Consider the following 21,296-nt stretch of genomic DNA (forward strand, 5'->3'; position numbering starts at 1 on the left):
GTCCCACAAACCCAAGCAAGGTGCGGCGCCGGGATTATATAAAGGAGTTATTTGAGGTCAGGCGGTCAGGGAAAGTCCTGGGGGAGGAGGGTCTCTACGGGGGTCCTCGCGCCCCCATCCCGTCCGAGCCCCCGTCCCCTCCGCGGCGATTTGCTTCTGGCTCCAGGTGGCCTCCCCACCCCCGCGCATCCGTGCGCTCCTCCTGCGCCCGTTCTGGTCCCGCCCGCCAGGAGGGTGGCCCCGGACCGGCCGGGTCGCTCTGGGCGCGCACCCTGATACCGGGGGCGGGTGTCCCCGGCCGCCGCGTGACTCCGCCCCGCCCGCGCTCGCTCGCGCTCGCCGCCTCGGCCACCCGGCGCCGCAGACGCTCCCGATCCTGCGAGTCCTCGGCGGGTGCCCGGCCCGAGCGCGGAGCCCATGGAGCCGGCGGGGGGCGCGCCCCGGGAGAGCGCCGGGGCCGAGGCGCTGCTGGGCGAGCTGGAGGCGCGGGTGCAGGAGGTAGTGAGGGCGAGCTCGTGGTGGGAGCGCCACGGCGTGGACTGCGCCATCCTCGCGCTCAGCCTCTTCGCTTTGCCACCCGGTGAGGGACACGGGGACTGGGGGCTGCGGGGCCCGCTGGGCGGTGGGGGAGGGTGTCGGGGACGGGCGGCGGGGTGGGATAGATGGCGCGTGCCTGGGACACCAGGACAGAGGGTCAGCCCGGAAAGTCTGGTTGGGGAGTCCTGACTTGTGTACCCGGAGATGCCCCGATGGATGAAGGGCAGTGGAGGAGAAAGTTGAGCCGAGTCAGCGAGAAGCGGCGGGGGTGGGGTAGGGGGGCTGGGGGGGTGGGCTGGGGGGAAGGGGCGAGGTGGGGGGATGAGATGGCCTGGGGAGGGGGAGGGTGCTCCATGGGGTGCCTGGGGAGGGGGCGAGGGGCGTGTTCCCTCTGGCAGGGGCGCAGAATCAAGATTCCCGGCCTCTCCTCCGTGAGTCAGTGGCGCTCTGTCTTGTCTCAGGGCCTTTAGGGAGAACCAACCCATCCTACTCTGGCCTTCATGGAACCTGCCACATCGCTGTCCGTGGCAGTCCCCAGGGCTGGGCCCTCTTTGGCCCGGGCTTCCAGGGGTGCAGGCTGGGGCGTTTGGGCTCAGATCTCCAAGAATCAGAGAAAGACCCTCCGCCCTTAAGGCTCTCCCGCTTGCAGCCAACCCTCTCTCCCCCGCCCCCCCCCCCCCCGCAGGGTTCCTGTGCCTGCGCTCTGACAGGCCCCTGGTCTTTGCCCTGGGCATCACCATCCTGGGGGTGTGCCACTACACGCTGACCGTCAAGGGCAGCCACCTGGCCACTCACGGCGCCCTCACCGAGTCCAGAGGCTGGAGCAAGGTCTGGACGCTTTTCTTTGTGGAGGTGAGCCTGGGACGGGGTGGGAGCCGCTGCGAGGCCTTGATGTGAGAATCTAAGTGTGCACAGCCCTGTGAGCCCTCGAGGGCCAGCAGCTGCGGCTGTTGGCACGTGGGCCCAAGCGTGTCGCCTGCCTGCACTACAGTCTGTGTGTGTCTGTGTGTGTGCACAACCCCAAGCCCTTGAGGGGGGAGAGGGCTGCATGAGGAATGATCAGTGCTCAACTGAGGCCGGAGACGCAGCCGGAGCACCTGTTTCTCCTGGGGGTGGCTCTCTTCTTCGAAACACTGGTTCAGGAGGGTGGACCTTCTTCCTACCCCCAGGACTCCTGCGGCTGGCAGTCCTGGCTGCAACCTTCGGGCTTTCTGGTTTTGCAGTTGGGGTTTGGGATGTGAACCACGGACAGAGGGCAGGGGGAGCAGGGGCCTGGTGTCTGTCCCAGCACCCCAGTTCCATAACAGCCCCCACCTCCTGACACCTGGAGATAGTGGAGCCTCCTAGAAGCCCCCTGCTTCCCTGGGTCTGTATGGGGAGGGCCCCTCCTCTCTCTTGATTCTTGCCCCGTTTCTCCCACCGTCTCCCCAGCCTGCCTCAGCCTGTGGGCACGGTCAGGAAGGCAAAGGTGTCTGGCCTGGTTCCCCTTTTCTGGACCGGTCTCAGGTCTCTGATGCTCTGACACCCCCTCTTCCCTCCCTTCCAGGTGCCACCCCCACCATGGACCCTGGGTCCCTTATGAACAAATGTGAAAGCTGGTACCAGAAACAGTCCTTTTCTGCCAGGAACTGGTTACTGTGACCAATTAACTCAATCATTAACTTTTCTTTTTTTGAAAGAGCTTTTATTTGTTTATTGGCCGCACCACGAAGCAGGTGGGATCTTAGTTTTCCAACCAGGGATGGAACCCTCACCCCTTGCTTGGAAGCTCAAAGTCTTAACCACTGGACCACCAGGGAAGTCCCTCAATTACTAACTTTTAATAAAGTTATATACCTTTACATAACTGTACATGCACGCACATAGGACGTTTTATAACCTTATAGTGCATGAGTTAGACGAGAGGAAGCGCTGTCTGTCCAGCGCCCTCCATCGCCTTCAGTGTCCCCAAACCCGCCTCTCCCACCTGCACACGTTTCTATTTTTTTCTTAAAGGGAGGGGGATTCCTTAATTTGTTATTTTCTAAGATTTTTATTTATTTGGCATCAGGTCTTAGTTGTGGCACTCGGGATCTTTGATCTTCGTTGCATGATCTTTAGTTGCAGCATGTGGGATCTAGTTCCCCAGCTAGGGACTGAACCTGGTGCATTTGGAGCGTCAAGTCTTACCCGCTGGACCATCAGGGAAATCCCTGCACACATTTCTAAAATGCAAAGGACCAGTGGGGGGGACTTCCGGTCCAGTGGGTAAGACACCGAGGCAGGTTTCCCAAGGCAGGTTCCTGGGTTTGATCCCGGATCCGCGATCTAGATCCCGCATGCTGCACCGAAGACCCAGCATAGCCAAATAAAGAAAAATAAAGAAATTTACTTTTTAAAAAGGACAAGGGGAACCAATGGGTCCTCAGGGTCCATTTCAAGACACTCTTCTTCCCAGGGACCCCTGAGCGTTGGTCTCAGCCAGGCTCTAAGGTACAGACCCAACCCTGGAGCCAGGGTCAGATGCCCTCCCCACCAAGTTTGTAATCACAAGCAGAGGAGGAACCAAGCGTGTTGTGCTATCACGTGGGCTCTGTCAAAGCTGCACTGAGCCCCAGGGGCCTGGGGGCAGCTGAGAAGGTGGAGTCTTCCCAGGCTCCCCAGATGGAGGGCTCCAGCTGAACCACAGCACGGGATCCACCCGGAGGGACCCCGGCAGCCTGGTGGCCGCACCTTGTCTCGTCCCCTGGGACCCAGGGCAGTGGCCTCATCTTTGCCTCTTTAGTCCCTGGCACAGGGCTGAGCTCAATGTTTGTAGACGATGACCCTGCAGGGGACACGGGGACAAGGTCCGGCGAAGAGCAGGCTGCCGGAAGGTCACAGCCTGGAGGCGGGTGAGCCCCACGTAGTGGGGAAGGCTTGGCTTCCATCCCCAGCTGTGACGGCTGGTATGCTGCAGGCAGACTGCAAATTTCTTGAGGGCACCCTGAGTGGGAGGCCTCTGCTTTTCCACCCCCCATGCCTCAAGGCATGGCCCTGACTCTGGCCAACCTCAGGGAAGATTCAGCTCCCAGTGGGAAGGAGCCGATGGCTCCACGTCCTCGGCCACTGGCATGGGTGGGGCTAGTGGATTCTTTCCTTTTGTCAACCAGGCAGCGGACAGTGTCGGGGCCACCTTGGACACACTGACTCTGTGACCTTGGACAAGTTACTTAATTTAGCATCTAAGTGTTGGTTTCTCCATGTAATACATGGGAAGAAGAATGTTACTTCCATTGTGAAACCAGTGTGAATATTAAACGAGACACCCTAGGTCTTCATTAGGGCCTAGGCCTGACTCTTCAATGCCTGCTTCCAAGTAACAAGCTCCACCACACCCATCACCTTTTTTTTTTCCTCTGGAGGGAACACACAGTCAGTTGCAAGGAAAAGGTTAGTGGTTTTTGTTACGTGTTTTGTTTGTTAGCGTGTTTTTTTTTTTTTTTTTTTAACTTCTTCAAATGCTTTAGTTTTCTGTGTGCTTTTTTTTTTTTTTAACACTTTTGTCTGCGCTGGATCTTTGTTGCTGCAGGGCTTTTCTCTAGTGGTGAGCTGGGGTTACTCTCCAGTTGCCGTGCTCTGGCTTCTCCTTGCGGTGGCTTCTCCTGTTGCAGAGCAACAGAGCTCTCGTGCGTGAGGGCTTCAGAAATTGCGGCTCCCAGTCTCTGGAGCCTGTGCTCATTAGCTGTGGCACACGGGCTGAGCAGTACCACAGCATGTGGGATCTTCTCGGACCAGGCATCGAACCCGTGTCGCCTGTATTGGCAGGCGGATTCTTTACCGTTGAGCCCACTAGGGAAGCCCAGCGTTGTTTATTTTTAACTGAAAAGTTGACCAGCTTATACAAAGCTCAGTGGATCTGTGTGTGGTGTGTGTGGTGTGTATTGAGGGGGCTGTTTGCTGAGGCCCTGAACCATACCTATCCTTTGCATCACACAGAGGACCAGCTCTTGCCAAGTAGGATCTCAGCAGACTACCTGGGATCCTCCTGGATCCCCGGCTCCCCCATCTTTCACGTCCCGTTGTCTCTCTTTCATCCTCCGCTTGTCAACTGCCTGCGCTCTTTCCAAACCGTGACCCTCAGGAGGCAGCGTCACTATAGAAGAATCTAGTACCCTAGTCACAGCCTCAGGTGTCAACTGGAGTGTCACTGGCTTTCCTGGCGCACCCAGCTTTTGCCAGGCCTCTTTCACAATCTGCTGGCATGAGCTGGGGGTGAGAGAAGTCACCCTTTCTGACCCGTTGGATCTGAGGGGCAGGCAGCCAGGATGGCGTGGGCAGCTGACATCCAGGTTGCTATTGCTTCTCTGCTAAAGTATCCAAAATCATATACCCCACTCACGCCAGGATTGACTTCCCTCTGAACACCCACTTCCCGTCTGCACCACAATGTTCCATTCCATTCAGTGCACCTCTGACCCTTTCCCTTGCCCACGGATTACCCTCACCTGCCTGCTCCCTATCCTGGGTTATGTCATGAGGACTTCAGTTATCTTCTTGGGTACTGCCTGTCAAGGGCCACAGGAATGTAGGGGCAGGCTGGGGTGGGCAGGCCCCCACTGTTCCAGTACTGAAGCTTGGAAAAGTTTATTTTTTAATTTATAGTTGATTTATAATGTTGTGTTAATTTCTACTATACAGCAGCAAGGTGATTCAGTTACACACACACACACACATATACACACATTCTTTTTCGTATTATTTTCCATTATGGCTTATCACAGGGTATTCACCCATTCTGTGTAATAGTTTGCATCTGCTGACCCCAGACTCCCAGTCACTCCCCCACTCCTATCCCCCTTGGCAACCCCAAGTCTGCTCCCCGTGTCTGTGAGTCTGTCCCCTGTGTCTGTGAGTCTGTTTCTGTTTTGTAGATAAATTGATCACATATAAGTGATATCTATCATACAGTGTTTGTCCTTTTCATTCTAACTTACTTAATATGATAATCTCTAGGTCCATCCATGTTGCTGCAAGTGGTATTATTTCGTTCTTTTTTTATGATTAATATTCCATATAATATATATATTTCACATCTTATAATCATATTATATTCCATATAGTATATATTATCATATTATATATATATATGTATATACCACATCTGCTTCATTCATTCATGTGTCGATGGGCATTTAGTCTGTTTCCATGTCTTGGCTATTATAAATAGTGCTGTAATGAACACAGGGATGCATGTATCTTTTCGAATTATAGTTTTCTCCAGATCCATTCCCAGGAGTGGGTCACAGGATCATATGGCAACTCTGTTTTCAGTTGGAGAAGATTAACTCCTGCAATCAGGAAGGCTTTAGGGACTCCCTTGCCAGTCACTCACAGTCAAGATGTTCCCCTAAGTGGGAGGGAACAGGCCGTGCCAGTTACTAAGCTCCATTGTGTCTCAACTTCCAACTTTCCTTTTAAAGTCGGCTTTGTGCTATGGGGGTGGCGTCACAGCTGGTCCACGGAGAGCCCAGGCCGGCTCTGCCCAGGGGGAGGGTTGTCACCCGGGGGAATGCTGTCACTTTCTTTCCAGTCCCCTGCGGTGGTGGTGGAAACCAAGCCTGAGCCCAGAACCTGGGGAGCCTGATTACGATGCTTGAACGATTACGATTCTCTTCCTACCAGTTCACTGCAGCCCTTTATCTTCTGGGCTGTCTCTCACCTTGTTTCTGTTTGGCCCCACCTGAACCCTGAGGGGTGGTCCTCTGAGCATGCTCCACTGTGATTTTTAAATTTTTTAATTAAAAAAAAAATTTAGCAGGCAAACTCAGACCTGTAGTACAAAACATACTTCTTCTAAAAAAAAAAACTTTTGTGCTTTTGAAATAATTAGAGATTCACAAGACACTGCAAAAACAGATCAGAGAGGACAAAGCGGTCCAGTGGACCCTTTACCTAGTCCCTCAATAGTTACATGTATTTGTCATTCAACATTTGATACCACATTTGAGCCACCCTGGTGGCTCAGTGGTGAAGAATTCACCTGCCAATGCAGGAGATGTGGGTTCGATCCCTGAGGGAGGAAGGTCCCCTGGAGAAGGAAATGGCAACCCACACCAGTATTCCTGCCTGGGAAAGCCCATGGACAGAGGAGCCTGGCAGGCTGCAAGTCTGTGGGGTCGCAGAGAGTCAGACACGACTGAGCAACTGAACAGCGATTCAGCACACCAGGACGTTGACTTTGGGGTGTGTGTGTCTGTGCGATTTTATTGTGTGTGCAGATTTGTAAAATGTACTTGCAAGGGGTCATGTGGCAGTTCCCACACTGCTGGGTCTCCAAAAGCTTGGCCCCGTGGGCTTGCACATGGACCCCCAGAGGCTGAGGATGCTGGAGCAGGGTTAGGTGGTCGTCTGTGCGTGGTGGCCCTGAGCCTGGTGAGTGTCCTTGGGTGGGTATGGTGGTGAGGGGTCTTGGAGAAAAGGGTGGGGCTGCTCCAGGGGGCTTGTGGCTGCCCAGTGGGGAGGGGAGACTTGGAGGGAAGCTGGGTTTGCTGGGGAGATCTAGGGGCTGACACAGTGTCGGTCAGTTGAGGCTCCACACGGGTGCTGGTTGAGCAGCTCAAAATCACCGAGCTTTCGCTCCCGGCCCAGCCCTCTGCTGGGTGCTGGGGACGCAATGGCGAGCAGAACCCTTTTCCAGTTCCCCAAGGGGTCAGAGTCCAGTGGGTAAACAGGCACACACGAATGACATCAAAATAATAGGAGTCTTAACTATACCCACCGACCAGTACTGGGTGCTTACTGTGTAGTTGATGGCAGTTAATAATCACGCCTCCCTGTGAGGTCAAACCTATTATCACCCTGACTTTGTGGATGAGGAAACACTGGTCTGGCAGGTTAGGTCACTTGCCCCCGGCTGCTCAGCTGCTGCACAATGTAGCCCAGGGCCCGGACAGGCAGATTGTGAAGGCGGCTGTGTGAAGGCTGGGGGAACACAGAGAGGAGAGGGCGTGGCAGGGACATGGTCAGTGTCTGCCGGTGTTTTGGGCTGATGACTAGGGTGTGTCTGTGTGTCTGCACATGCGTGCAAGTGTGTATGTGTTGGTCCTGGCATCTAGCAGATAGGCGGCAAGGTTGCTGGTAGATAGTCTACTATGCACAGGATATGGAACATAAAAGTATGAAAGTGTTAGTCCCTCAGTGGTGTCTGACTCTTTGCAACCCCATGGACTGTAGCCTGACAGGCGCCTCTGTCCATGGGCTTCTCCAGACAGGAATAGTGGAGTGGGTTGCCATGCCTTCCTCCAGGGGAATCTTCCCTTCCCAGGGATCTAACCCAGGTCTCCCACATTGCAGGCAGATTCTTTACCGTCTGAGCCACCAAGGAAGCCCCCAGTCCCCAGAGGCAATAGTGGCAAAGCTGAGAACCCCTGGTGAGAGCGTCTGGAGGAGACGCTGTCAGGACAGGCTGGCTGGGCCCAGAAGTGGGAAGGTGGTTGCTGGTTCGACTTTTTGTGACCCCATGGACTATAGCACACCAGGCTCCATAGAGTTCTTCAGGCAAGAATACTGGAGTGGGTTGCTATTTCTGTTTCTATGTCCTATACTTAAAAAAAGAAAACAACATTATTTGGCTGTGCTGGGTCTTAGTTGCAGCATGTGAGATCTTTAGTTGAGACATATGGGATCTAATTCCCTAACCAGGGATGGAACCCAGGCCCCCTGTGCTGGGAGCATGAAGTCTTAGCCATGGGACCACCAAGTAAGTCCCCAGGTGTCCTATACTTGATGTGACAAACTTAAAGCGGGGAAGACTCCAGCCCACAGTCCCTCCTGCCTGAGGGATGCTGCCTCTGGGACAACCCTCAGCCCCTCCTCCTCACCCTGCCCACCCTGTGGCCCTCTTCTCCTGTCCCTGTCTCTGGAGTGACCCCCCACCCCCGCCAGGCTTTGAGCTGGAGACTTGGCTCCTGTCTTGATTGCCTCCTCCTCCTCCTCCCTCCAGATCCCTCCTTCTGCCCCTGCCCTCTGGTCCTCACCTCTCTCAGTGGCCACACCTACAGCCTCCACCTGGCACCTGCCTCATCCTGACCCTCCCCTTCCGATCCAGTAAGTGACCTGTTAGGACACTCTGTGTCCTAATCTTGTAATGATGGTTTTCAATCCTGCAAAATATTGTTTGCTTAAAAATTAAAAGAGGAAAATATTAGAGGACACATAAAGAGATAGAGGACCTCCCTCACCTCCCAGGAGGGAAATGGGGCAATTGGGGGGTGGGGTAGGAAGAAGACTTCCCCACCCCACTGCATATTTTTTGAATTATGCAAACATATTACCTGCTCAAAAAATAAATTATTTACAAAAGTACCAAGTTAGAGAACTACCTTAGGCTGCTGGTGGAGGTCTGAGAATGCTTAATGAATAAACAACTAAATGAATGAGAGATCTGGGGAGGAGGGACCCCGATTTATTTTAATTTTTATTTATTTGCTTTTGGTTGCCCTGGGTCTTCGCTGTTGCTCTTGGGCTTTCTCTAGTCATGGTGAGCACCTCTTCGTTAAGGTGCTCGGGCTCCTCACTGCGGTGGCTTCTCTTGCTGGGGAGCACTGGCTTTAGGTGCGTGGGCTCCGGTAGTTGCCACTCGAGGGCTGCAGAGTGTGGTGGGTCCCCCAACTGTAGCTGAGAGGAGATGTTGAGAGGAATTATACTGACGTCTACCCCACACTCACTTTGACCACTTGAGGGGCCTGAGTGCGGCTAAGAGATCTAGGTTCTTAAGTCTGCCTGAGAGTCGTAGAAGGTAGTGATATCAGGAAGCTTCTGGAACTTTCTCTGGGTCTGGATGGGAGATCGTCTTGGGCAAGGCCTGTAAATAATCCTTTGCAGCAGGACCGTCTGTAATGCGTGGCCCTGTCCCCCTGTCCTTTGATGGGTGCACATAATACATGCCGAACCCTGTGTCCAGTCTCTCTCCTCCTCCCAAGCCCACCATGTTCCCTCTCATTCTGGAAGGAACATCTAGATGGGAGGGAGAATTCCAGTGTATAGAAATAGCCTCAGATCTGGGTTTCTTTTCTTTTTTAATGTGGACCATTTTAAAAGTCTTTATTGAATGTGTTACAATTCTGCCTCTGTTGGGAAGCGGTGGGGTTTTAGCTCCCAACCAGGGATGGAACCCGAACCCGAACCCTCTCATTAGGAGGTGAAGTCTCAGCCCTGGACCACCAGGGAAGTCCTCTCAGATCTGTTCTTATTCTTGCAAAAAGGCAGGTCACACATATTCCAGAAGCTTGTGCTGAGTCACAAACCAGGTGTTACATGGTGGGCCCTGCCCCCAGTTCTCTGGTCTGGGCATGTGGCTGAGAATCTGGCCCCACAGGCCCCTGAGATCAAGCTTGGTAGGGTTCAGGCCCCAGGCTGTTTCTGGCTCAAAGCATGATCAGCTGCTAGTCTGAGCAGAGATGCCAGAAGGAAGGGCAAGAAGGAAGAGCAGATTGCTGAGTGCAGCTAACATTTCTTGAAGCAAAAAGCAATGCAGGCAGGCTCAGCCTTTGGAGCAGAAGTATGAGGAAGGAAAACAGTTAAAAACATCAGTTAAAGGCAGTCACGGACTTCCCTTTTGGTGCCAGTGCAGGGGACGCGGGAAGACCCCATATGTCCAGGGTCAGCTAAGCCTGTGTATCACCACCGCTGAAGCCTGCACACCCTAGAGCCTGTGCTCGGGGACAAGAGAAGCCACCCTCGAGAAAGTCCTTGAGCGGCTGAGAAGTAATTAATAATTAAATTAAAAACAAACAAAAAACCAACAACAAAAGCCCAGTTACTTTTTTCCAGCTACAGAACCGTGAGGCTCAAAATACACTTGCAAGCCTTGGGCAGAGGTGGGCTGGCCTCTGAGGAGGCCCTGGCAGATCCTGGCAACAGCTCCTTTGTGAACCAACTGGTCCTTTTTTTTTTTTTTTTTAAATAATTGATTATATTTTACTTTTTAAAAATTTATTTTTAATTTTTTTATTTGACCGTGCTGTGCAGCATTTAGAGATCCCTGACCGAGGACTGCATCCAAGGCCCCTGCCCTGGGAGCCCGCAGCCTTAACCACTGGACCACCGGGGAAGTCCCCTGCTCTGCTCTTTGTGGCGCTCACAGTGACTGGCATTGGGTCGCCCTTCACACCCTCTAGGATATAGGCAGGCAGCATCTTCAATAAAATGAGCAAAGTCTTCTGGCTTTTGGATAAAATATTGGAAGAGACTGAGGTTGGGTGTGTTAATTTGCATATATCTGCATGAGAAACACTTTGGCGCCTCTTTCATATTCAGAATGACTGCTCTTCTGGGAGTCAGGTAGCTGCTGCTGCTCCTACCAGCTTCAGAGACTCTCACGTGGGGTCATGCCAAAGAGTCACCCCTAGGAAGTTAACTCTTGGCCACCACTGGGGCACCCTCACCCTGGGTGCCACCCTCAGGGACCGTTTAGAAGATGGCGTTTCTTCCTCCCTAGACTCTCCTCACTGTGGTGGGCTCAGGATGCAAAGCAGTGTCATGAAAGTGCAGATGTTTCCACGGTGAACACTCACGAAATAATTGCCATCAGATGCCTGGAGCTTTGCCTTCAATGCGTCCAGTCCTCCAGCAGCCCTCTCAGACTTGCTGGCCTCCCGCCCCCAAATGCTTTGCAGCATCATGCTGAGTGGATACAGTTGCTTTTTTTTTTTTATGATTATTTATTTGGTTGCATCGGTTCTTAGGGGCTTCCCAAGTGGCGCTAGTGGGAAAGAACCTGCCTGCCAGCGCAGGAGGCAAGAGATGAGGGTTCCATCGCTGAGTCGGGAAGATCCCCTGGAGGAGGGCATGGCGACCCACTCCAGTATTCCTGCCTGGAGTATCCCATGGACAGAGGAGCCTGGCGGGCTATAGTCCATGGGGTCGCAAAGAGTCGGTAAGGACCAATGAATCGACGTAGCGCGCCAAGGCGCGCACGCACACGCGCATCAGGTCTCAGCTGCGGCACCCGACCGCAGTATCTCTCTCTGCGGCTTACTGGCTCTTCACTGCAGCTCGTGGGCTCCTCTAGTTGTGCTGCGGGACTCTTGAATGTGCAGACTCAGTAGTTGTGGCACACTGGGCTTAGCTGCCTCCAGGCATGCGGGCTCTTCGTTCCCCAACCAGGGATTGAACCCGCCACCCCTGCACGGGCAGGCAGATTCTTAACCACCGAACCACCAGGGAAGTCCCAGGATGGCTTGCTGCCCTAGGTCCCTGAGAGCTGATGGTCAAGGCTGATGAGCTGGGGGTGGAAGGCAGGAAGGCCTTGGAAAGGCAGAGTCTGGGGAAGAGGGTCTTTTCGAGGCTCCAAGGGGCCAGCTTTGCTCGCCTGTGATGTGGACCCCGCCCCGCTTCCGGCTCCCTCCTCCAGGTATGCACGTCCTTCACTGCGGAGTATGCCAAGTATGGACACGTGAAGATGCACCATGGCTACACCAACGTGCTGGGCCTGGGGGACTCAAGCACGTGGAGGCTGCCTTGCCTCAACCGCTACGTCTACATGTTCCTCGCTCCTCTCTTGATCCCCATCATAACCCCGCTGGTGGCTGTGGGTGAGTAAGCCAGGGCCATGCCCTGCAAAGACCTGGTCCCCCCCACTCCCCTTCCCTTCCTCCCTCTCCTGGCTTCGTGGAGGCTTCATGAAGGAAGTGATGAGCCCTGAGTTGAGACTAGACAGAAACCTTCTGAGACAGCCAAGCAGGGTGGAAAGAACTTTGGAGCTGGGGCCCAGTCTGACTCTGCCGCTTACTGGCGGGTGATGACTGCAGGCAGGTAACTTAACGTCTCTGAACTTCAGGTTCTTCCCTGCTCCTCAAGGATGGTGGGAAAGCATAATGAGGTCGTAGATGTAAAAGTGCTTTGTAAAGGCCTCATACTCTGTTGTACGTTATAATGTTTAGTCTCGTAGGAGCAATATTGTACGGTAGAAGGAGCAGGGGCTAAGGGCTCAAACCCCATGCCACCACTTACTATTAATATCAGACTGACTTTAGGTTGCTTAATGCTCTGTTTCCTATTCTAAAAATGGGCGAAAGAAAAAAAAAAAAGGGGAATTCCTTGGTGGTCCAGTGGTTAGGACTTGGCACTTTCACTGCTGGGGCCTGGGTTTGATCCCTGGTCGGGGAACTAAAATCCTGTAAGCCACACAGTGCAGCCAAAGGGGGAAAGAAAAGCGAATGAACCTACTCTTCAGGGCTGTAACTACCTTGATCACCGGAGTTTGCACCACTCAGCCACCAGGGAGCCTGCTTCTGTTGTATCAGAACCTTGCCAACCCCCCCTCCCCCAACCTCTCGCCCCTTCTGGCAGAGCGGCTGAGAGAGGTGGAGCTCAGGACGGCCCTGCGGACACTGGGCCTCATCTCCCTGGGCCTTTATTCTCAATACTGGCTGCTCCTGAATGTGTCTGGCTTCCAGAGCCCTGGCTCGGCCCTGGCCTGCATGCTCATCACCAGGTCCCTGCTGGCCCACCCTTATCTCCACGTCAACATCTTCCAGGTGAGGCCTCCCCTACCCTGCACACAGGGGAGGTGGGCATGGGGACCACCCTCCGGGGTGCCTGGCCAAAGGCTGGACTCTAGATTCTAGGGAGAGAGAGGCCACCAGGTGAAGTACTCCCTACTCTTACCCTCTGCCCTTCTCCTTGTGGGTCATCACGGAGAGTTTTGGTCTCAGGTAAGGAGTTTACTTCCCTTCAACACTGGCTGCCAGTCGAGCATGGATGAGAGTTATTAAGCAGCTTCTGTGCAGAGGTGGCATGAATGGTAAAGAGCCTGCCTGCCAATGCAGGAGACGTCAGAGACCCGGGCTTGGTCGCTGGGTTGGGAAGATCCCCTGGAGGAGGGCATGGCAATCTGTTCCAGTACTCTTGCCTGGAGAATCCCATGGACAGAGGCGCCTGGTGGGCTACAGTCCGCAGGGGTGCAAAGAGTCAGACATGACTGAAGCGACCTTGCACGCACATGTGCACAATTTACTTATTCAGCTCCTTAGGGACACAAGTGAATAGGACCCCAGCTCCTAGCCTCGGGGCTGTTACTGTGATGAGCCCGAGGGAAGTGAACCAAGGGCCATCACCGAGGTCCCAGTGGGCAAGTGTCTAGGTAAGATGCTGGAGATGGGAGGTCTTTGTGGGAGGCTGGCAGCTCAGCGCTCAGTTCTGGGGCCACTTCAGTGGGGACGGTCACCTCCCTGCTCCCTGGACCAGTGAGGATCCCAACCTAGCACTTACCACCTGGCCATTAACGACTTAATCCCACGGTTGTGTTCCCTCTGCTTGTCCGGTGAGACCAGAAGTTCCCACTCACTTCCTCATCTTCTAGACTGAGGACAACACCTGGCAGAGGAGGCGTTTCTTGAACCACGAGCAGGATTTTGATTGTTGAAAGGAGAGCAGAGAAGGGTTTCTTCAGGATGAAGCGGAGGCACAGGGATGTGAGGGACAGTGGGGGGCAGTCGTGGACTTAGAGGACCACAGGGCCAGAGGGGCACCCAGACTCCCCCATTCATTGTGCTGACATGGGGACTGGTCCAGGGATGGGCGAGGGTCAGCACAGGACACAGAACCTCAGCCTCCTTGTGCCTCTTCTGGGTCCTGCCGGAGCAGGACATGAGACACAGACAAGGACCCACGGGGCCCCTGGGTGCCAGCTGAGGATGCCGGGGTGGGGTGGGGACACACGGGTCTGCCCAGCCCGGACCCAGGGCCTGACCCTTGTGTCTGTCACAGCACATCGGGCTGCCCATGTTCTCCCCTGACAAGAAGCCCCGACGGATCCACATGATGAGCCTGGGGGTGCTTAACCTGCCCCGGCTGCCCGTGCTGGACTGGGCATTCGGCCACTCTCTCATCAGCTGCCACGTGGAACACCACCTCTTCCCCAGGCTCTCCGACAACATGTGCCTGAAGGTAGACGAGGGTGGGGCTGGAGGGGCTTGGATGAGGGAGCTGCCTGAGGGTGGAGGGGGAGTCCCCTTCAGAGCCCTCTGACCAACTGACCTGGCCAGAATTTCTCAGGAAGGGGCCGCTCAGGGAACAAGCAGCAGTGTGGCTTTTGATCAGAAACACTTGGGTTTCTGACCAAGCAGTGTGACTCTGTACAAGTTAACTGAGTGTCTCTGAGCCTCAGCCTCCTCATCTGTAAAATGGGACTAAGCCTTGCTTGGGCTTCCCTGGTGGCTCAGACAGTAAAGAACCTGCCTGCAATGCAGAAGACCCGGGTTCAATCCCTGGGTTGGGAAGATCCCCTGGAGAAGGGAATGGCTACTCACTCCAGTATTCTTGTTTGGAGAATTCCATGGACAGAGGAGCCTGGCGGGCTGCAGTACAAGGAGTTGCAAAGAGTCAGACACAACTGAGCAACTAACACTTTCAAGCAGCGCTTATGTTGACAGGTTTTGAAGATAATGGAGAAATGGACCTGAAATGTCAGGAACCTGTATGTGCTTGGTGAAAGGGAGAGATGGCATTTGTCCACTTATGCTAAAGAGGACTGTCAGATAGTCAGGATCCCCGGAGAAGAATGCTGGGGATAAAACTCCCTTTCCCTTTCCTGCTGGAAACCTCCCAGCCCCTAAGCTCCTCCCCAGCATCATGCGACAAAGCAGACAGGAGTTGGGGGCTGGGGAGAGGAAGGGTCCCCATGAGGATGCCTCTATCTGCAGCCTCTCCTCCCGCCCACCTTCTGGCAGGTGAAGCCTGTGGTTTCCCAGTTCCTCCACGAGAAGCAGCTGCCATACAACGAGGACTCCTACCTGGCTCGGTTCCGGCTGTTTCTCCAACGCTACGAGGAGTTCATGGTGCAGACTCCTCCCATCACAGAATTGGTGGGGCTGCAGTGAGGGGCGGGCCGGCCCAGCCACCCCACTCTCCTTCCCGGGGCCCAGCCCTGGCTCTCCTGCCTCTGCTGGCCACCCCTGGGCCAAGAGGGCGCTGGCTCCCACCCAGGGGCTGTGCTTCGCTCCACCAGAGTGTGGAGGCGCAGGTGGACAGTGAGGCGGGGAGCTCGCGCCAGGGCTTCCAGGGATCGCCTGCCCTGCTTGCTTTTTTAAGTTTTGAGGAATAAAGGTGGCTGGGCAGTCTGCTAGTCTGGACCTCAGCCAACTTCATCTCAGGACTAAACAGCTGGATTCCTTCCTGCTTCCACTCTGAGCCTCGGGAGGGCTGAGGACAGGGGTAAGGGGAGGCCCTAGGTTGGGGGCAGGCCAGGAGGGGCATGGAGAGAGAAGAGTCCACCTGCCCCCTGGCGAGGGCCTCCCTGGTGCCCGGGAGCTCTGAACTTGGCCACTGCTCCTTCCTGTGCCGTTTGAGATTCCGGCCCCGAAGGAGCCCTCTCCCCAGGGACCACAGGGAGAGGTTACCTTCGGCAGACTTTCCTAGTATCTCAGCCAGGAAGCCTGTGCAAGACCCTGGGCTTAGCAGCTCCCGAGACCCACAGCATCTGTGAGCTCAAAGTGTGTGTTTTGTGGGGAAGGGTTCAGGGCAGATGAGAGTAGCAAGGGGGTAAGTAGCTTTGAGCAGGACCTTGGCTAGCTCTCCAAGTCGGCTTTGTTTGTGATGTTCCCATGGGGTGGAAGAATTCTCAACTGGGAGAGGGAGAAAATGACTGGGAGGGTAGCTGAGGCTGGAGAGGGGTTATGGGAACAGGCACTGGAGGTCAGATGGCCTTGGAGAGGAGAGGAAGGAGGGGGAGAAGGATGGGGATTCAGACACAAGAGCCAGGAGTCAAGGGCCACGCTTAGCTGTGAAAGGAATGTCTGCAGCCTGGGAGTGAGGCGGAGATGTAAGGGAGTGACCCATGCCAGCTGGAGGAAGAGGCTGGGTACTGGGGACGCCACTGAGATCCAGCCCAAAGCCGACGGCCTGGATAGACAGCTGGGAGCAGCGCTGCCTGGAGGCTGGATGAGAAAGTGGGAGGCAGGGCCCGGCTGGAGGCTGAGGGAGGGTCAGAAAAGGAGGCTGGACCTCTGACACAAGGCCAGAGCAGTTAGTTTAAAACAGGGTTTCTCATTTTGGCACTGTGACGTTTTGGCCAGATAATTCTTTGTCGTTGGGGGGCCTCTGTTGTGCATTGTAGGATGTTTAGTCACCTCTCTAGCTTCTATCCACTAGGTTGCCAAGTTGTGACAATCAAAAACGTCTCCAGTCATTGCCAAATGTCTCCTGGTTGGGGGGCGAGTGGCAAAAATCCTCTCTGGTTGAGGACACGCAAGTCTCTCCTGAGTGCATGATTGCTTGTTTTTCAGTGAAGTCCTTGGACAAGGTGAAGGGCATGCTGACCCTGATAAAGGGGAGGCTGAATGCCAGCACGTGGGTGGGTGGGGGGAGAGGGGCAGGCGAAGGTGTTCTCTGAGCCTGGTCCCGTGAGAGCACCCGTCTCTGGTGTGGCCTTAGGCGGCTCTGCTGAGTAGCTCCCACTTGCGTGGCCAGGTCCATTCCCCTCTCCTCTACCCTGCCCTTCTCTCTGGAAGCCCACAGCTCCTGGCCAGTGCCCTCTCCTCCTGCTGCAGCTCTTGCTACTTCTGGAACAGCTCCTTCTTTTTGCTCCTTCAGGGCCTAGGGTGAAAGTGGCTTCCAGCTGTTGATCATCCCCCCCCCCCACCACGCTGGGGGGCACTTCACCACATCCTTCATCCTGCCATACCTCTGCACAGAGTTCCTTCATTAAACTCTCTTCAGTCAGCCCCTCTGAGCACACCATCTGGTTCCTGCTGGGAGGCTGACTGATAGAGCAGTTTCGGATCCAAGCAGCCCTCTTGGAAGGAGCCAGGCTTGGCAGCCTCCCCCACCTCCTGCTCTGCTATATGTTACTGATGCTCTTTTGAAATGCATTGGCAACTCAGAAATGGCCTTAAGGTCTGGGAATGTGATTAATCAAACTGCTAATTCTCCACATGAAAAGTGCAACATCAGAAAAGGCCCCCTTGCACACTCCTGGCTAATGATTAAAACCATCCTAATATAACCAGTGACTCACTATTCCTGATCTGGGTCTGAGTGGGGAATGGGCTGAAGTTGGAGGCCCTGGTACCAGACCTGGCTACCCAGCAGGCCCCCAAGAACACTCTATCACTTTGAGCCTTGATTTTCTGTTACTCTGGGATTGTGACTGGGATTGACTGGGCCTTGAGAAATGAGGGGAGGTGACAGGAGTGAATGAAGCCCTTTAAGGGCTCTGCAGAGACCTAACGTCTAATTTACAGAGACATACTGGAGGGGATAATATTTATGATGATGTTAGCTAACATCAATTCAGAACTTATGGCACATTTTTAACCTATACTATCTTAACTTAAAAATTATTTATTAGACTTTTCCGGGTCTTAGTTGCAGCATATGGGATCTAGTTCCCTGACCAGGGATCAAACCCTGGCCCCTGCATTGGGAGCTCGGAGTATTAGCCACTGGACCACCAGAGAAGTCCTTATGCTATCTAACTTTAACCTTTACAGGAAATCGGTACTATTTCCCCCTCATATTGTGAAGATAAGCCTTAGAGAGATTAAACTTATCAACGTCATATAGCTTGTATGTGGAGGAAGAAAGATTCAAACCTGGTGTGTCCAACTCCAGAATTCCTGCTCTTAACCACCAGAGATACCACCTGTGGGCAGAGAGCACTCTAGGGCTTAATACGGTGTCTATCCTGAATCTCCTTCTCTTCCTCCCATGTGAGAGGATAATAAATGGAATGTTAAGACATGTACATCCATTATGTGCCTGGCAGTGTGTAAACTCTGGGGATAAGAGTGTGATTGGGCCCCAGTCTCCTGGAGCTTACTGTCTAGTGCAGGAATCGAGAAATGTTTTTGGTAAAATGTTAGATGATAAATATTTGGGGCTTTGTGGATGATATGGTTTCTGTCACAACTATTCAACTGTGCCATCAAAGTGCAAAAACAGCCAGAGGCAATATGTAAAGAAATGAACATCACTGTGTTCTGTGTTTTTTGCCATGCTGTGAGACTTGTGGGATCTTAGCTCCCCGACCAGGTATCAAACATAGGTCCTGGCAGTCTTAGCACTGAGTCCTAATCACTGGACTGCCAGGGAAGTCCCTAAATTCTTTTTTTTTTTTTAAATTTTATGTAATTTTCACATGTCACAGAATATTATTCTCTAATTTTAGAAAAACCATTTAAGAATGTAAGTCATGAACTTGTGGGTTATACAAAGACAGGTGGTAAGAGGAATCTGTGCTACAAACTATAGCTTGCCTATTCCTGGACTGATGGGAGGAGTACAAAACACAATGGCTTATTAGAAATCCTTCCCTGGTGGCTCAGACGGTAAAGCGTCTGCCTGCAATACGGGAGACCCAGGTTCAATCCCTGGGTTGGGAAGATCTCCTGGAGAAGGAAATGGCAACCCACTCCACTATTCCTGCTTGGAGAATCCCAGGGATGGAGAAACCTGGTAGGCTACAGTCCATGGGGTCGCAAAGAGTCGGACACGACTAAGTGACTTCACTTTATTAGAAATCAGAGCAGTATTTACTTCTCAGTGAAGAGAAGTAAGTGGAAGGGAAGGGAAGTAAGTTGAAGGGAAGGGAAGTGTCTAGAAGGGGCAAAAGGAGCTCCTGTAAGTGCTGGCCAAGTTCTATTTCGTAATCTAAGTCATGGTTACATCTTGTGATGATTCATCAACCAGTACACTTACGGTTTGTGCAGTTTTCTGTTCATCATACTTTGTAAAGAGAAAAAAAAAAAGTCTGCCATTCCAGTTCTACAAGGATCAAGCTATTAGCTACCACAGTCACTCAGCAACAATGTTCCCAAGGGGAATTCACCATGCGGAAAAACAGAAGTGTTCTGTGCTTTGTATGTTGCTGTTTTAGTCCCTAAATCATGTCTGCCTCTGTTGGGACCCCATGGACTGTAGCCCTCCAGGCTCCACTGTCCATGGAATCGCCCAGGCAAGAATACTGAAATGGGTTGCCTTTTCCTGCTCCAGCAGATCTTCCTGACCCAGGGTTTGAACCCATGTCTCCTGCACTGGCAGGTGGATTCTGGACCACTGATCCACCTGGGAAGCCCTGTGCTTTGGACATACTGCTGCTGCTGCTGCTGCTGCTAAGTCGCTTCAGTCGTGTCCGACTCTGTGCGACCCCATAGATGGCAGCCCACCAGGCTCCCCCGTCCCTGGGATTCTCCAGACAAGAATACTGGAGTGGGGTGCCATTGCCTTCTCCAGTAACAGCCTATCTACACAGAATATTTATGATGTACAATTTGAGTTAACCCAGGAATCTACTGTGTACTATGGAATTCAAACAGCAAACGAGATCCAGATCCTACCACCCACCAGGAGACCTCAAGTGAGGCACGCAGCCCCTGTGGAAGTTGAGGAGCAATTATGATTTAAAGCACCACAACCAAATGAGTCTTAGATAGTCTATTCTGGAAGCACTGAGAAAGGAAAATTGCTGTAGTACCCTAGATGAGACCTGTTGTTTAGAAAAGGGCAGTTAAAAAGATGTTTAAAAAAAATTACAAGTCAAGAAATTTCAGAGGGTAAACTGGATGTGAGATTATATCCCGTATCAAGGTTATCAGAGACAAAGTGGAAGTAAGGAGTCTACTTTTCCCTTGTGTTCTCTTTGCTGGGCTTCCCTAACAGCACTTTGGGTAAATAATGTATGTACTTGTTCTTTCTCGTATGATCACATCAAGTGAGAAAGGATTTAAACAATGAAGCAAAAAAGCGGACAAGGAGGTAGGTCACATTTTAGCATGTCATTGCTGTCTAGCTAGGACATAAACGATGACTGTCTTTCTCAACTTTATTGTCAGAAAATGATAAATATGATATACTGGCCCCTAGATAGTTGTTATATAGCTAACGAAAAATTCCAGTGACCCCAGATTCTTGCATCTTCCCATACATGGAAAAGCACTAAAATCATTAACTCAAGATGTGTGTTCTTTGTGGTTAACAGTAATCTTTTTTGCTTGATTATATGTTATTTCCAGCGGGAAAAAATAAGTTTATAAATATCTTGGTTCCTCCCTTACCTCTCTGAAGCAGTGTCTCCGAGGAATCTGAGAGGCTGGCTTCCTGGGCAACAGTCCTCAGGAAGGTGCCAGAATAAAACTGAACTCAACGTGTACATTGTGCATTATTCTTTAAGCTGACAACGTCAAATAAAAAGATAACTTAAGAATGATAAAGCAGTTTAATAAGTAATGAGGAGCTGGAGTGTTAAGGGGATAAAAACGGGCGCTAACCGGGCTTGGGAGACGACAGGTCAGGGAAGGCTTCTTCAAGGATGTGCCTGACAGGAGGGCCCTAGGGGCAGGGGGTGGGAAAAGGCGGCATCGCAAGTATTGGGTCAGATGTCACTAGGGCTGTATTTAAAAATACATCTTGTTCATTATGAATTTTTTGCCTTAATTTTCATCTTTTAAAACATTGCATTACAATATTATTACCTCGATTTCTGAGAGTTTTGGCGCCCTCTTAAATCCTGCACTCGGGGCCAGTGCAAAATTCGCCTCCGTCTATCCCAGCTTATTGGACAAGGGTGGGAAACCTGGCTCTGTCCTTAGTACAGAGGGCAAGACTCTCCTGCTGGTCCCTCATCTTTGTAAAGGGGAGGACGGTTACGCAACAAGATCACCGAGGGGTCGGACCATCTACAACGCGCCGGAGAAAGTGCCGCGGGAAGACCCTTTTCCCAGACTTCCGGACTTCATCCTTATTACCCAATGGGAGGGGAGGTGCGCTTGAACCCGGCTTGTGATTGGCTGGGACCGAAA

General features: G+C 52.9%; 1 protein-coding gene across 1 annotated transcript; it reads left to right on the forward strand.

Annotated features, from left to right (window-relative positions):
* Positions 319–15,655, forward strand: FADS6 (fatty acid desaturase 6). The gene is made up of 6 exons (XM_018063849.1): positions 319–580; positions 1,223–1,389; positions 11,912–12,092; positions 12,850–13,037; positions 14,269–14,448; positions 15,231–15,655. The coding sequence occupies exons 1-6, from the start codon at positions 418–420 to the stop codon at positions 15,378–15,380; spliced, it is 1,029 nt and encodes a 342-aa protein (XP_017919338.1). The 5' UTR covers positions 319–417; the 3' UTR covers positions 15,381–15,655.

Source organism: Capra hircus, chromosome 19 (assembly GCF_001704415.2).
Source record: "Capra hircus breed San Clemente chromosome 19, ASM170441v1, whole genome shotgun sequence".
Classification (NCBI taxonomy): Eukaryota; Metazoa; Chordata; class Mammalia; order Artiodactyla; family Bovidae; genus Capra; species Capra hircus.

Excerpts from the sequence above, each read along its gene's own strand:
- FADS6 (XM_018063849.1), top strand. The coding sequence starts at position 418 with ATGGAGCCGGCGGGGGGCGCGCCCCGGGAGAGCGCCGGGGCCGAGGCG. Across the intron at positions 1,390-11,911 it reads GGACGCTTTTCTTTGTGGAG|GTATGCACGTCCTTCACTGC; the intron begins GTGAGCCTGGGA and ends TCCCTCCTCCAG. Across the intron at positions 14,449-15,230 it reads CCGACAACATGTGCCTGAAG|GTGAAGCCTGTGGTTTCCCA; the intron begins GTAGACGAGGGT and ends ACCTTCTGGCAG.